Source organism: Rhinichthys klamathensis, unplaced genomic scaffold (genome assembly GCF_029890125.1).
Source record: "Rhinichthys klamathensis goyatoka isolate OS25496 unplaced genomic scaffold, OSU_Roscu_1.1 h1tg000231l_1, whole genome shotgun sequence".
Lineage (NCBI taxonomy): Eukaryota > Metazoa > Chordata > Actinopteri > Cypriniformes > Leuciscidae > Rhinichthys > Rhinichthys klamathensis.
In genome coordinates this window covers 1,118,086-1,135,575 of record NW_026606755.1, presented here as the reverse complement: position 1 = coordinate 1,135,575, position 17,490 = coordinate 1,118,086, and the positions used below count along the sequence as shown (strand labels likewise).

Below are 17,490 nucleotides of genomic sequence, written 5' to 3'. Positions count from 1 at the left end.
TTAATCTAGAAGATCCTTTAATTTAAAAAGGGTCCATGTTTTAAATATAGTTTGATGCAGGACATGTTCTTGTGTTCAAAAACAGTCAGATGGAACGAAATAAAACAGGGGTTTTGAGATGCAGTATGCATCCTTGTAGTGCATATCTACATAGACGCATATGGCCAGCAACCATTTCACCCTGTAGCCCAAGACTGGTTCCCCACTGAAGCTAAGCAGGGCGGAGCATGGTTAGTACCTGGATGGGAGACCTTCTGGGAAAACCAGGTTGCTGCTGGAAGAGGTGTTAGTGAGGCCAGCAGGGGGCGCTCACCCTGTGGTCTGTGTGGGTCCTAATGCCTCAGTAAAGTGATGGGACACTATACTGTTAAAAGAGCACCATCCTTCGGATGAGACGTTAAACCGAGGCCCTGCCTCTCTGTGGTCACTAAAAATCCCAGGATGTCTTTCCAGGGTTCCTACAGGTTTCTTCAAGTTAAATTCAAGTCTTTTTAAGACCTTTTTAAGACCATTTATATAAAAAATTAATACCTATTTCACGTCCCTACCAGCAAAGAAAAACAAAATCCTTCAACTTGTGTTCATTTATTTTTCAAATGTGGAATGGGTAAAAAATGATAAGCCAAGCAAGTGTGAAAAATAAAAACATTTCAGTAGGCCACAAGAAAGTTTGCCGAACAATGTTAAGTTGTGTTTTAACATTAGCTAGCTACTTATTCCATGCTGGGAATATGGGGAACTGAGAGACCCCTGAACAATAAACATCAAAAATCATAATAATCGTGGTTGACAAATGAAACTTTTGAGGAAAAATACAATACGGAGAAGTTACGTACAGCAGTGTTAATTTTGACAGCAAATTTTGATTTAGTTTTAGTCTCAGTCTTTTGACTAAAAATATGACAAACTAATTTTAGTCATATTTTAGTCATCTGAATTGTTTTAGTTTTAGTCTAGTTTTAGTTGACGAAATGCAATAAGATTTTAGTGATTTTAGATTTTTTTTTTTTTTAGATTTTCGAAATCTACTGTCGACTAAAATATAATGGGTTTAGGTAAATTGTAATGTGTTAATTTAGAATTTCTCTAAAATTTCCAAACCCATATACTCCCGGAGAAAACATATATTAACCTATTAATATGAATAATTTTTAAGTTTCAACAGACAATACAGATACAGATTCAACTACTGTGACTTAAAAAAAAATATCTTAAAATTAAATAAAACCACTTTTCCTAAAGTAAAACACAGTCTTCTTTTCAATGAATGATATATGAATTTGTAAGTCCGTCTAATTCGATCCAATGGCGGTATCGATTAGAGGTGAAGGTCTCAACGCGTGTTCCGTCTTTTCCCATGGCAAGGAGATTTTTAATTGAATACAATACATTTTATCTTATGTATTAACTCGTTTCATCTGACTCCATAAAATGAAAGTTTTTTTAATGATATCTGTGCATCATTAAGTATACGTTAATGTTTGACTATTCCTTTTAACTCCAATGAAAATAAAGTCAAAGTCTGTTAGAATAATCAAATATAACAATTTATTATGTCAGGTAAATGTATTATAACAATTCCATAATCAATTGAAAGATAATCAATGCAAATCATCAAATGTTCAAGAACAAAGAGGAAAATCTTTTACCCGACATGAAATACATGAATGCTGAGTCTCGGCGACTCCGCATCCACGGGCTGATCTGAGATACAGAAAAAGCCACGACTCCTTGCTGCATTCCATTAAATAGCCAGAACTTCTTTTCAATGGTAATTTGCATTCAGGTTACACATTATTTTGGGGGTAGGGGAGAAAGGCCATTTGCCTAAAGTCCACCTTCCTTTGTGTGTCATCTCTAAACTTCTAAAAAACCTTATTACCTTTTGTTTTACTCTTTTGGAATGAGACATCTGAACCACTCACTCTGGAACATTTAAAATGATACTAAACACAATAATCATTCACATGAAACCATATATATATTCTTATGTGAGTGTGGGTGATCTCTGCAAGAGTGGGGGATGCGGGAGTGTGTGTGTGAGAGGTGTTCAGATGTTAATTTGCAAGCAAGGTCCTTTGTCTTACAGATCTGTGGTGAGGTTGATTCCTTCAACCAGTTTTACAGTCTTACACATTCTTTCTAACAACTTACATACATAATTCTTTATTCTTTCAAACAGACAATTATTTGTATGAATTAAATATAATTAATCCTTATTAAAGTTATTAACAAACAGTGAATGCTTTTCTCTTTTTCTTTTGTTGCTTGATCAAAATTAATGACACAGACCACATTATGTTTATTGCCACTGTCACTTTAAGACATCGGCTCATGTCCAATGACATGCGGATACGATTGCACTGATGCACACCCGGTACAACTGTTTAAGACATAACCGACATAGTTTACATGAATACTCTCCAAACTGGACATTTAGACATAATGTTGTGTGTATTTGTCCATTCAGACAAGAAAGAGAGCTCAGTGCAGTACCCGCGCGCTGTATAGGTGTATATGTGCACGGCTCCACGCTTCGGGTTGGTGCGTGGTTGGTTTACATTTTTAACATTTTATGAGACCACGGGGTAGATCAGCACGTTACAGTACAACTGTGCATCTACCACACACGCAGGATACCAGTTCTGACTGGATCGACACTATCTAACATTTTCATCTAGTTTTTATTCGTTGACGAAAATGTCAATAGATTGTCGTCATAGTTTTTGTCATTCAAAACTAGGTTTTATTTAGGTAGCGTCTCGTTTTCGTCAGTGAAAAATGTCGTTGAAGAAAAGTTTTCGTCATTATTTTAGTCAATGAAATGAACACTGACATACAACACAATTTTTAAGACCCAGACATCAAAATTCAAGACTTTTTAAAGACTTTTTAAGGTATTATTTCCAAATTCATAAATTCAATGCTTTTAAGGCTTTTTAAGACCCCGTGGGAACCCTGTCTTTCGAAAGAGTAGGGGTGTAACCCCCGGCATCCTGGCCAAATTTGCCCAGTGGCCTCTGTCCATCATGGCCTCCTAATCATCCCCATATATATATATACCAATTGGCTTCATCACTCTGTCTCCTCTCCACCAGTAAGCTGGTGTGTGGTGGGTGTCCTGGCGCACTATGGCTGCCGTCGCATCATCCAAGTGGATGCTGTACATTGGTGGTGGTTGAGGAGATTCCCCCTTCTATGTAAAGCGCTTTGAGTGCCGAGAAAAGCGCTATATAAATGTAATGAATTATTATTATTATTATTATATGTAAAACCTGAAGATCATTCATCTCTTCAGTAACCTTAAGAACAAAAACAATGAGCTGTAAAGTGCAAAATGTCTGCAAGCATGGTTATATTTTACCCTCATCCCAAACATCAAGTTAAGAAAATCTGAACCAATTAGAAATTCCATGAATTTTCCAGTAATTGGTGACTACTGGATAAGGATTTGAAAAAATATTTTATTGAGATATAGAGATTGTACTAACAAAAAACGTCTCTAATTTATATTTTATTTATTAAAATCACTAAAATTAACTACAATTTCCCAACTAAACCGTTTCTGAACAAGCAACTTGTAAATTTTGATTTAACCTACTTTTTTTTTCTTTTTTCTATTTTTCCAATTGATACTTTACTGGAGAAAAATTAACAATCTGAGGACAGATTACACTCACCGGCCACTTTATTAGGTACACCTGTCCAACTGCTCGTTAACACTTAATTTCTAAGCAGCCAATCACATGGCGGCAACTCAGTGCATTTAGGCATGTAGACATGGTCAAGACAATCTCCTGCAGTTCAAACCGAGCATCAGTATGGGGAAGAAAGTTGATTTGAGTGACTTTGAACGTGGCATGATTGTTGGTGCCAGAAGGGCTGGTCTGAGTATTTCAGAAACTGCTAATCTACTGGGATTTTCACGCACTACCATCTCTAGGGTTTACAGAGAATGGTCCGAAAAAGAAAAAAACATCCAGTGAGCGGCAGTTCTGTGGGCGGAAATGCCTTGTTGATGCCAGAGGTCAGAGGAGAATGGCCAGACTGGTTCGAGCTGATAGAAGGGCAACAGTGACTGAAATAACCACTCGTTACAACCGAGGTATGCAGCAAAGCATTTGTGAAGCCACAACACGCACAACCTTGAGGCGGATGGGCTACAACAGCAGAAGACTCCACCGGGTACCACTCATCTCCACTACAAATAGGAAAAAGAGGCTACAATTTGCAAGAGCTCACCAAAATTGAACAGTTGAAGACTGGAAAAATGTTGCCTGGTCTGATGAGTCTCGATTTCTGTTAAGACATTCAGATGTTAGAGTCAGAATTTGGCGTAAACAGAATGAGAACATGGAACCATCATGCCTTGTTACCACTGTGCAGGCTGGTGGTGGTGGTGTAATGGTGTGGGGGATGTTTTCCTGGCACACTTTAGGCCCCTTAGTGCCAATTGGGCATCGTTTAAATGCCACGGCCTACCCGAGCATTGTTTCTGACCATGTCCATCCCTTTATGGCCACCATGTACCCATCCTCTGATGGCTACTTCCACCATGTCACAAAGCTCTAATCATTTCAAATTGGTTTCTTGAACATGACAATGAGTTCACTGTACTAAAATGGCCTCCACAGTCACCAGATCTCAACCCAATAGAGCATCTTTGGGATGTGGTGGAACGGGAGATTCGCATCATGGATGTGCAGCCGACAAATCTGCGGCAACTGTGTGATGCCATCATGTCAATATGGACCAAACTCCCTGAGGAATGCTTCCAGCACCTTGTTGAATCTATGCCACGAAGAATTGAGGCAGTTCTGAAGGCAAAAGGGGGTCCAACCCGTTACTAGCATGGGGTACCTAATAAAGTGGCCGGTGAGTGTATATGTACATGTGATTTATGTAAAAAAGGAGAAGCTGCGTCAAAGCTTGATTCTCTTAAAAACATCATCTTGATGTAGATGTCATCTTGCATTGGCAAATGGTTCATTAAGTCAGTGCATTTATTTAGATTTCCATTTGATGGCCATTAATGCTGGATAACACTGTTTATAGAAATGCAAACACGTTTTGTCACTCGAGAAAAAAGATTTGTCATTAGCTTTGAGATGTTGGAGTGATTTTTTTCTTTTCTTTTTACCCAGGAACAACAAGAGACGTGCATAATGGATGTGTCATTATTTTCTGGCTTGAAATATAGTCGAAATTTATTTTAATTGATTTTACACATTAATCTTGTTAATGTTTATTTACTACACAAACTTTTTCTCCATATAGTGCATAATCTTTCAATCGTTCACAGAACGTCCCCACAAAGTATTTTACATCTCATTTTTTAAATAATAATAATAATAATATATTAAAAATGACTATTTTTAGTCCCTCAGCTCAAAAAGCCCTCCTTCAATCATGTGAATCAACAGTTTTTATGTTCAAAAGAATCATTAAAACATAATGGTTCAAAAGGATAATTCATTCGCAGAGCAAACATCACTAACGTTAAATTCTCCACTTGTTCATGCTAAATACAGACATAAATGTATCTCACTTTGTGCTTGTCTGTCATCGTCCTCTCCGTCCTCACTGAGCCTCCAGAGCGCTCGTGTGTTTCCAGAAGCCTCCTGTGGCAAAACCCCATCCAGGTCCTCCATCCTCTGCAGGTCCAAAAGCCTCTCGTCCAACAGACGCTGCTGCCGTTTGGCTTTCCTCTTCAACTTCTTCTTCTTATTCTTTGATAATTTACCCATCTAGACACAAACAAACACACATAGGCAAAAAAAAAAAAGTGTTTTAAAGTGCTGAATAATAATAATAAAAAAAGCATGAAACATGAAACTAAATTTAAAAATACCTTCTAAAACAAGCATGATATCTGATGTTAGCTGATCAACCTGTGCAATTATGAATGTTATGTTTGCAAGAACAAACTAACCTCACACACTTATTTTGGTTAATATGTTCTCATACAAACAGAATGTGATAACCAGAAGGTTGCTGGTTCAAAATCGCCAACAAAAAAAAAGTGTCCTTGAGTCTTGACCTAAATACTTAAACTCAAGTTACTCCAGGGGGATTGTCCTTGAAATAAGTCTCTTAATGGGTCGCCAAAATTAGGCACAGGTGCCAGCAATGGAATGCAGAAGGGTTATTTTACTTAGTTACAGAAGCCAAACCTTCTGCATTAATTATAATTTTCACAACATGATGTCCAGGGTTCACTCAATTTTGCATGCACTCTAAGCTTACACTGACGCAGCATAAAGTGAATTCCGCAACGGGGGATATCTGACACGACCGAGCCATTTCCAGCTCTGGGACTATTTTGGGATGGCAGGACTGTTGCCATGTCTGTTGTCTGGTTGAGCCGTGACACGTCTGCTCTACTAAGCCCAGTCTAACTGAACTGACCTGATGAACCTCCGTGTCTGGCGCTGTCTGTAAAACTACTGCTGAATGAATGAATGAGGCATTTATATAGCGCTTGCATATGTACTACTGTACACCCAAAGCACTTCACAATCACATCAGGGAATCTCTCCTCAACCACCACCACGTGGATGATGCGACGGCGCCAGTGCGCTCACCACACACCAGCTACAGGTGGAGAGGAGAGAGTGATAGAGCCAATTCAGTGGATGGGGATTATTAGGAGGCCATGATTGGCAAGGGCCAATAGGTGGAACGTGGCCAGGGCACCGGGGTTACACCCCTAGTCTTTTACGATAAGTGCCATGGAATTTTTAATGACCATTTTTAATGGTTTTACGTCTCATCTGAAGGACGGTGCTCTTTTGACAGCATAGTGTCCCTGCTACTTATAAATCACACTTCCTGCTGTTGGTGCAGATATATATTTATCAGAGGTACTCAACTGTATTTCAGACGTTACACTCTGGTTACTGTATATCAAATGAATTGGGTCAATGTAATCTAAAGGGGTCAGTGAGGTGCATGCAATATGTCTGATATGGATATGTCTTTCTGAAGAAAACAGAGGATACAATCGTTCAAAAGTTATAAACCTTTTAAATCAATTATGATATTAATTAGCCATTGGTACAACATCTCAAAAACATTTCCAGGTGAAAAGATTTAAAAGAAGGTGATGCACAGATGGAATCACAAGGACTAAGTAAATTAAAATATGCCATAATAAAGAAAATATAAAGCAGTTTAGGTGACCTAAAACATTAAGTTGAGACATCCAGAAAAAATCCTGGATGGATAATTACTCTTTTTAAACTTAAAGGCAGCCATTCATTCAAGAAATCTGCAGCCTAACAATCAGAAAAAGCATAATAATAATAATGAATGAATAATAAATGCATAAAAATAATTTTTTTTTGAGAAAAAGAAAAAGAAAAAGAATATTTCCTTTTCTTGTTTCTCATAATTCTATCATATCATTATGAATATTATTATTCATAATAATTATAATAAAAATACATTGAGGCATGAAGAAAAAAAAATACTATTTGGATAATTACACTTTTTAAAGAAACATTCATCCAAGTACAAAATCTGTAGCCTAACATTTAAAACAGACCAAAACAAAGATAAAAATGCATAATAATAATATTTTTTATTTTATTTTACATTACATTTTATCCTATCATTGATATGTTATTAATATTATTATTATGACATTTATGATAAAACTAGAAATAAAATAATTAAAAGCCAATTTGGCATATTGGGCACTGACATAAAACATAAAACTCAATATCCAGGTCTGTCTCTTCCAAGAATATAACCAGGGCTGCCAACTCTCAACTCTTACATTCAGTGCGAGTCTGACTTGACACTGTTCTCACGCTCTCACGCCACACATGCATATTCTCACGCAGTGAAAAAACAAAGAAGACACGCACAACGTGCAGACAGACAAGACAGAGCTGGTTACTTTTGATAACACACCCTCAGCTTTCAAATTTTCTACGTGTTATTACGAAATTCAAACAATAAATACCGTTTTAGCACTCTTAAAATAGCGTGACATATCGCTGTAGCCTCGGTTCAAGCAAAACGGGAGCGCACGTGAACCAATCATCTCTTCCTCTTTACTACAAGTTACAGTACAAAATAAACATGAATGAACATCAGATTTCATGTTGAAGGAACCAATACTTATGGAAATGTCTCATGTAATCGCAGTCAGTGTTTCAACAGCGGAAAAAAGCTTGTAAATAATGTCACCTACCATTAAACTATAGTAAGTAAGAAAATGCATATTAATTATATGCACAATATTATATATTAATTATAATTTTACTTGAATACCATTAAAAGTTATTATTATAACTTTATTATTATAAAAACGTCCTTAAATGCAACTCAATTGTTAATTAACCTTTAATAATAATGTACCAGCTGACAGGGTTCCCTGTGTAGTTTACAACATTAGTTGAGAAAGATTTTTTTTCCTTGAGACTATATATCCATGTATATACCCAAATTAATCGATAATTGAATCACAAGCACATTAATCGAATCGTGAAATTTGTGTCAACACCACCCAAATAATTCTCACTCCTAGCTGAACTGAAAAGTTGGCAGCCCTGATATTCCACCCTTCCAAGCGGATAATTTTGAGATATCTTTTTTTCTTTTCAATATTTCTTTCCTCATCTCAGTGGCAGAGACAGTCTTGCTTTTTGCCATTCATCTCATTTATATTCAGAAGAGAGGAAAATGAGACAGTAATTCGTGAAATCACTCTCAGCCATGCAGAGGTGGTGGCTGAAATAAGAAAAGCAGGAAACAGGGAGCGGGAACGCACTGTCATGACGTGAGAAAAGATAATGCTCCTTTCTGAGAACAGCTTACAGCACTGCTCTTTTCTCACTTTGAAAATAGTCCCTTTTAACTTTTATTCTAAAGAAGAAAATGAACCGAAATGCAGAGTGATCGGATGAAGGAACATTAGCTAGCTGGTTTAATGATCCAGCATGCAAACACCTCTGAAAGGTCTAATAATGTTAGTGAGGAGTTAACGGTGCGAAATCAACACATCTGTGGGGCGACACAGAGCATCAAGACCAAATCCACTGACTGGGTGAACGCAAAAGAAATGTTTTCTTCATGCATTTATGCGTTTACATGTTTATAAAAGATCAGTTATCGGCCAAAATGAAAGCATTTTTTGAACGTAGCTTGCATTTCTCTTTGCCCAGATCAGTGGATCTGACCCTGGACATGGAGATGTGCCTCTTTCCCAGTGGTTCATGCCCGTGTATCTACAGAGGCAGGGGTGGGTTAGGGTTACAGCAGGCAGATTATAACAGTCATGTGTCTTTTTCACCAGGACAAACTACATCCTCTCTGTATTTCAGCAGGCACAACTCTGAACGTACCTGTTTTTCCCTTGGGGCCGTGCTAACTGCCGTCAGAACAGAAGAGGAAAGAGGGAAGGGACAGAAAACCACAATGATAATAATTATAATAATTTAAAAGAAAAAGAAAACAGAGAAAGAAAAGATAGGACACCAGTTAGAAACCAAACAGACGACAGAGAAGAAATGAGAAATGATTGGCATATTCACCACAGAAGCAGAGGAGAAATGACGACCAGCATGCAGATCAATTTCATTGGCACATTTCTAGTCGATTCAAAGTTAAAAAACACAACCAAGTGACTTTCTTACTTGCTTTCTTACCTTTGTAACTTTACTTTGGAAAAATCATTTGGAAAATAACCCCTAATCTATGACCTGGACTCAATTGTTGAGAAGGAAAGAACTGTGAGCTTGAGCTAAAATTCACAGGAAGGCAAATCTGTGCAAAAAGGATTGGCCGTCACTGCTATAGTAAGGCTGCAAAAACAAATCGATAAAATCAAAAATTAAACTAAAAACAAACTTCATTATCTACAAGTTGGGTTTTGTTTTAAATTTGAGAAATTGAAGTACAACTGATCATTAGGTCGAGATCATCACATTGTGTTGTCATAGTTTATGCCAGGGATACTCAAATTAGATATCGCTCAAGGGACACTTTTAGAAAATGCAGGATGACCAGGGGTCAGTGAATAAATAACCAGGCAATACTTGATTTACATTTGGTATAGACAGAAGTATAAACCACAGAGCTGTGTGTTACACCCCCAGCCTCGTGTTTCTAATCAAAACAGTAATAAATGCTGGTCAGTCTTTGAAAGGCATTTCCAGCACAATATCCAATGTCAACGAATTAAAAACTGTAAATCTTATTTATGCATGAATACATTAAAGTCGTGATGAAATGAAAAGAAGCACTGTGAATTGTGTCGTACATGATAGTGAAACGGATTATTGAAAAAGAAAAGAGAATAGGGACTTGGTGAGTTGGTTTGCGTTAGATGTGGCCATTGTACTCCAAAACGTATGCAAATTTCAATACAAGCTTGCATTCGATTGTGAGAAATTGGTGGGTTTTGTGCAGACTAAATGATTGAAGAAGTCTGTCATACGTCACCAAAGAGAAGTCTGTCATTTTCACCAGAAGATCGAGTTATGGCATTTTTATTAAATTACAAGGTCAAAAATATTTTGAAAAATAAAATAAAATAAAATAAACATATGCATGGATGAATTGTTCACAATATGATCAGTAACATGAATAAAAAAATTTATTGTGAATTTTATGCTGACTTAATAAAATTCATAAATTAACTTACTTCACATGTAAAATTCACATTTAAAGTTCTGAAAGATTTAATCAGATTCAGTAGTTTAGAAATACAATAAGACGAAGAAAAATTCAGTCCGGTCACAGACTAACTACAAACTAAAAATGAAGAATCAATTGAATTTCAAAACTGATTAGGCTACCATAATTCTGAATGCATGTTTTACACCACATCTACACTTCAAGCAACAAAATACACTGCATTACAATGATCTGTGGTGATACTGGAAGTCAGTAGTGTAGTGCGACAAAACTAAGACAGCGTTTACAGTGTAGACATTTTGATTATAGTGGCCCATAGCCTGAACTTTGAGTATCCCTGGTTTACAGCAGTGTACGCTGTTCGTCACATTACATGAATATTATAGGGTTGTCAAACGTAACAGTACTACCGTACCCGTCGGTACTGAAAAAAAGTTGATGGTACCAGCATTTCTGCAGTACCAATAGCACGGAGTACATCTGGTACCTGCTGATAGACGCTGCTTTCAAACGCTCTTGTTTCATGCTTGTTTGAGTGCTCTCTGAGCGCCAAAGGTTTATAGTGTGTTTTTACAAGGTTGAGCATTGTAGCCAAACTCTGTAAAGCACGTGAACACAATGACCCATCAGAGGTGCTAGTCAGAAAGTTAGTCAGAATCCGCTTAACACAGCTAAGGTACAAGGTTTTCATTATAACCTTTTATTATAACCAACAAAGTGTTGCTTTATTGTATGACAGGCAGCTTTAATGGTTAAAAAGGAGGCTCTTCTCTTGCTTTCGGTTTAATACCCATTCAAAATTTGAATACAATTTTAGTTGTTCATGCCTCTAAGTACACTGCAACATTTCTGGATTGACAACCGTATTTAAATATGCGATTGAATCGGAAACTGTGATGACTGACAGTGATTTTTCATTCAAAAACTACAACCTCAACAGTTTGCTCCGATACCAAAATTGATTTCGAGAACCGCAAAATTTTACTGGTATTGGTACCGACTACTAGAGGTGGGAGAAAAAATCGATACAGCATAGTATCGCGATATTTTCTGTGGCAATACTGTATCGATACACGGGCGCCAAGTATCGATCTTTTATTATTTAAATTAGCTACACATGAGAATTTAACTTTGGTAGTAGAGTGCGTGTCTGCGTGAGTGTTCAGCGGTGCCGCGTCTTCTATCTCTCTTCTCTCAAAATGTGTTGTGCAAGGCAAGCATCAAGCGCTGCGGCGATAATACACACTCGCGTTTAGGAGTCGGGACATGACGGAATATTCACTTGCACAATCGGGCCAGCAGTGCATCGTGACTGAAGTTTCCCATTTGCACGTCTTTTTAAGTCTTACCAGTTTAAACATTTAAGCGATTTTAAACTAATCAGTGTTCGCGCGCTCTGAGATTATTTTCTATGCGCACATTCATAGAAAATCCGCCTCAAAAACAGCTGGCCAGTAACAAATGTTATTTTTCGCGGATTGTATTGCTTTAACATGCAAAATTGTGTCAATTTCGGTCTTCGTGAGTATACTCTAAACATAGTCGGTTTTGTCTTTAATAAGCATAAAACGCATGCCAGTATAATGAACACAGGATCCGTGCACTAGCTCTTAAAGTGACGGCAGCCATGTGTGTCTGTCATTAATTTTGTTGTCAAAAAAACAACAAAAGATGGCTTTAAGTTAAAGGAATCAGGATTAATAGCCTATGTATTTAATTTAGTCAGGACTAAAATATTACCCAGTGTTACTATCTGGGTAGTATACAGTGTTGTATATCCATTTGATTACATTATTCAGTTTCTGTATTTATGAATACTAGTGTTAGACCTATTCAAAAACTTTTCTCTTTATTTGTCATTATTTTTATCTTTATTCTATTGTATTTATTTGTGCTACTTTTTTCAATTTAATTAAACAATTTAAATCAAGCTTCCTTGTGTTGTGTAAATTCTTAACAATATTACCCCCATTGTAAAAATTGCAATGAGCGCAAAAATTTAGGCGATATAAATGTAATAATTTTGTTTGGAAAAAATGCAAAAATTGAAGTTGAAAAAAGGTAATAAATTGCAATATATTGCAGAATATCGCAATATGTTTAAAATCGCAATAATATCGTATCGTGACCTAAGTATCGGGATAATATCGTATCGTGGTGCCTCTGGTGATTCCCACCCCTACCGACTATTGAAATGTTGGTACTATGACAACCCTAGAATATAAAGTAAAATGTTTCTTTACATATTATCTATTATAGAGTAAATGCATTTACTATGCAAGCATTAAATAAGTCTGAAGGGAGTGTTACGCAAATCTCACGTGATACTAAGGTGAGTCTCAGATGAGCCTGATGTGAGTTACACTTAAAAAAACAACAAAGAACTGTACCGGAAGAGCCGGAGGGGGGCGGAGCTCCAGCCTTCTGCCATATCGTGGCCTCTGCCGCCAGCCGTCTCACGTACACCTCATTCACGTCCAGCAAGATGTTCTCAGGCTTTATGTCTGTGTGGATGATCTTGCATTTTGTGTGTAAGTAATCCAAGCCCTCAAGAACCTGGAGGAGAGAAATAAGACGTGTCTGAATTAGGGATGTCAATTTACATAAATTCCCATAATCAATTTATATTTAAATTAACGATCAATTAATCATTAACCTTAACCAATTAAATCTTACTTAACAACCATTTAACCAACACAAAATAGCTGTAAGCTTAAAGGGATGGTTCAAAGAAATTTCAACCTAGGGTTCTCTGCACCATGACCTCGAGCCAAACCCCCCCCCTTATTTAGAGATATCAGCCGTATGGCTTAGTGCAGGCACTAATAAATCCAATGTTGTATCTCGTAAAATTACCTTACTCATAATGCCCAGAATGGTACCAAACTTCTACAGTAGTACAAATAGGTTCTGTACTCATAAAACGAGGCATTGTATACTGAGAAACTCTTGTTTCTTTTTGACATTATTATGAACAGAAAACCGACCCACCTGTCGAAGAATGCTCTTCACACAGATCAGAGGCAGACCCATGTAGTTCGATTTGATGATCCATTTCAACAGCTGGTGGCCGAGCACCTCTAGTACCATACACACATCTGAGAGGACAAGGAGTCAAGGACAGAGTCTGTGATTATTAAACCACAAGAAACCTGCTATTTAAATATGGAGTCAGCCTGTTCAACGCATCCCAGAGTGAATGAGTGGCACAGTTTTGTCTGCTACAGACATTCAAGTGAGCTTTTTTGATAAAAATCTATCATCAAATACAACACAGAAATTTGCTAAATAAATGTTTGGTTTAACCTTTATGGTTTAAAATTATGGCAGAAAAATATTATTATTATTAAGATTTACAAAACAATGGGGGGGGGGGGCTATGTAACTTTATTTTTCTGTTGTGTAGGGATTGTTATATTTTCATTTGATTACATTTTAAAGGGATGGTATAATGCCCTTTTCACTGATGTAAAATAAGTCCCCACAGTGTGTATGTGAAGTTTTACCTCAAAATACCCCACAGATATTTTTATATAGCATGTTAAAATTGTCACTTTTTCAGGGTGAGCAAAAACACACTGTTTTTGTCTGTCTCTTTAAATGCAAATGAGCTACAGCTCCCTTTCAAGAAGAGGGCAGAGCTACAACAGCTCGTGTCCTTTTACCTGACACATGCACTGAAAATTTCAAAAACTTTTAGCCTTTTATGTTCAAACCGGAGTCAGACAATGATGGAGAGACTCAAGGAGAAGTGACAACATGTAGAATGCAACAGGACATTTCTGAATGGTTATTTGATGAATTTATGTAGCTTATGTGTAGCTATCTTCTAGTCATTGATTAGCATATTCTGTCATGATAATCTATAAATCGCGTTCCCGGGGCGGGGTTTATGTAAATTTTAAGGTTAGATTCTAAAGTGTATTTATATTACCTTTATATATTTATTCATTTAAACTCTGCGTAATAATAATTGATTAACTAAAATTGTACATGTGTGATAGATTAAGGGTATAATAATCACATAAATAATATCTAAATCATACAAAATTATTCTTCTAAATAAGCATTACTAAAAGCCAGACGATTTTGTCTTTAAAAATCATTTGCTATGTAGTGACCTTTAATTTGGAGTTGAAACAGGTGGAGTGACTTTATCCTTTGCTCACAGCTGATTGGTCCAAGTTCGGTTTGCAACCTCTTACCTGGAACATAACTTGCCGTGGAGCATAAGTTACTATAGCGATGAACACTGCTAAAAGCCAAACCACTTTCATAGTCCCTAAAACCCAGGGTTGGCGCAAACTAAACTGAAACATACCTGGCTAGCCACCTAAACTGGCTTCATGGTATAGGCTTCTACAGCTAACAGAGGAGCATCAGCATGTTGATCACGTGACAGGCAGTAAAGGATACGAACACCATTGACACCAGAGATTTTGAAGTCATCGATGAGCTGTACTACCCTCTCTCGTTTGGTGTCTGTGGGGTCGCTGTCTCGCACCTAAAGAAAAACTCTGTCAGAATATACATTCATCTTTGTTTTTAAAATTAAATTAAAATGGTTAATGTATTCAATTCTCAGACTTACACATTTCAGTAGTTTAATCTCATCCAGTGCAGTCTCAGTGTAGTGCTGGGCACTTTTAACCACTTTCAGTGCCACAAACCGTTTCCGTCTACAGACAAATTTCATATATTGTTGAATTCACACACACAGTCAAACAGCATGTGCGGATGGCTATCCATACATGACTATCTGGCTGACTATCCACAATCTGACATCGGCTTACATATCAATATTTAGAGATTGCACACCTAGTTCCAGCAGTTTAATCTCAGGGATTAGGATTCGTGTAGATCCCAGCATGTAAAATACTCACTGTAGATCCCAGCACAACCATACAGTGGAGAAATGACCCCATCCCAGTTTCCTGACCACGTGATATCTGCCATTAAATAAGTCTCCAATCTTCACTGGATAATATCCTCCTGAAAAAAATTGTTACATGGCATTCATTCAACCAGTCATTATCATTCATTACTGCTGTAATAATAACGCATATAGCATCTATTTTACAACAGCTTTGAATGCAACTCATTCAATCAGAAATCAGAGATGGAAACATTTGTTTTGTAATATTAGTTGTTACTGTTATAAGACTTGTTTCATAAGGTGAAGCTGTTTTGCACCAGGGATATTATTGAGAACTGAAACTTAGGGGTGTTAGGGTAAGGGTGTAGCATGACGATATTTCTCGTTGAGGTGAAAGCGGTCTTGTGATATCAGCATTTGTGGCAAATTGTGGCAAGTTGAGTTTGTGGCAAATCCTTTTACAGTGCTTATTCGGTCTCATCCTCGGAAAGTAGAACTGAAGTGACATTCGTTACAAGATACTAGGGATGTCACAGTTTCTCAATTAAATTTGAGCTCTCGATTTAAAAAAAAATCCTTGATTGCAATTTACCCATGTCGTTTAACCAGTAAAATATCAGAAGTGGGACATTCCACGGACGAGAATCAACGGACCGCAATATTAGACCGTTTTCTAAGGCTGCAGCCGCTGCACGATATGTTATATTGTTATTGTGAAATCACAAAGGCTGCGATTCAATTAAATAATTATATGCACTGCAGGTTTCGGAGTGCTTTGTTGTCTATTGTGATTTCAAATTAAAAGTTTAAACCCTTGCTCTGAGTTTGCATGTTTTGATGTCCACATGTTCTTGTTCAAGAAATTAAGTTGACACAAGCATTTCTATCGTAAAGAAGTGCCAAATGTTAAAGATAAAGTGGACATTTGAATTAACTGTTGTAAAGTGTAACAACAACAATCAGCAGACCATTGGCGCCAGTGGCGTAACTTTGGTTTAAAAAGTGGGTGGGTCAGGTGTGGGGGTGGGTGGGGTTGCTAATAGATTGCTTAATCAGATATATGTACAATATATGTATACAATAACAATTTTCAGAAAAAAATGACATTACAATGTGCAGAAATCAATTTCAATATTACATTGGGTTAAATTTGTTGTTTAATGAGATATACTAATATATATTGTTAGCGCTGAGAATTTTGCTTTACTTTAATGGTCTATAGACCAATTTTCAGTTGGTAAACATGGTGACGTTTTTCTGTGGGCGGAGCTTAGGTGGTGGCAGAACGATCCCTCTGGCCGCTTCACTAACGTAAAGTCTGCAAGTTTTGTTAGCTTGTTTTTAACAATGACTGGAGAAAATCCGATTTTATCTTAATGTGCAAGGTCACTCGGTCTCCAGGACCGCGATTGTTTTTTGCAAAAGTTAATTTTAACGCACGGAACCAGATTGGCCGACCCTTACACTCATTGATTGAGGATCTGACAGGATTAACGTTAACGCTACCTCCGGTTGAGTGGCCTGACTTCTACACCTACCCGATAGAGAAACAGAGGGCATATAAATCTTTAGATGCCTATAACTATGTGCTGAATGGTCAAGTACAAGACTTGTGTGGTACGATCCGCAGTTCTGCCGAGCCAGCGCGATGAAGACGACAATGTAAAGAGTGACATTACGGTGCAATTTTAATGAGGTGAATATTTTCTAGAAATAAAAAATTGCAGATAAAGCATATTCATTTTTCATTGATTCTTGCACCCAACAACACAACAAGATGACATTTAATAATAAGAAGAATAATTTAAGATCCTTATTTTGTAGCCGAATCTGTGCTGGTTTGTATTTGCCGCCTCCAGTTTTCCCTTTGTTCTGCCACCAGCTAGCGCCGTGACGTAACTGTGACGTCGGCTGGAAATTGGTCTATTGGTAACTTTTATTACCAATCATCATTTACTGAAAACCGA

At 37.2% G+C, this 17,490-nt stretch overlaps 1 protein-coding gene across 1 annotated transcript in view; it reads right to left on the bottom strand.

The window, feature by feature from the left end:
• The window catches only part of srpk3 (SRSF protein kinase 3), a 36,093-nt gene that overhangs the window by 14,292 nt on the left and 4,311 nt on the right, over nt 1-17,490 (bottom strand). The window contains exons 4-10 of the mRNA XM_056265282.1: nt 15,531-15,639; nt 15,239-15,326; nt 15,064-15,151; nt 13,639-13,745; nt 13,038-13,203; nt 9,354-9,379; nt 5,549-5,747 (exon numbers count right to left, since the gene is read on the bottom strand). Of these exons, the coding sequence (XP_056121257.1) occupies nt 5,549-5,747; nt 9,354-9,379; nt 13,038-13,203; nt 13,639-13,745; nt 15,064-15,151; nt 15,239-15,326; nt 15,531-15,639 (783 nt within the window). The remainder of the gene's footprint in view (nt 1-5,548; nt 5,748-9,353; nt 9,380-13,037; nt 13,204-13,638; nt 13,746-15,063; nt 15,152-15,238; nt 15,327-15,530; nt 15,640-17,490) is intronic.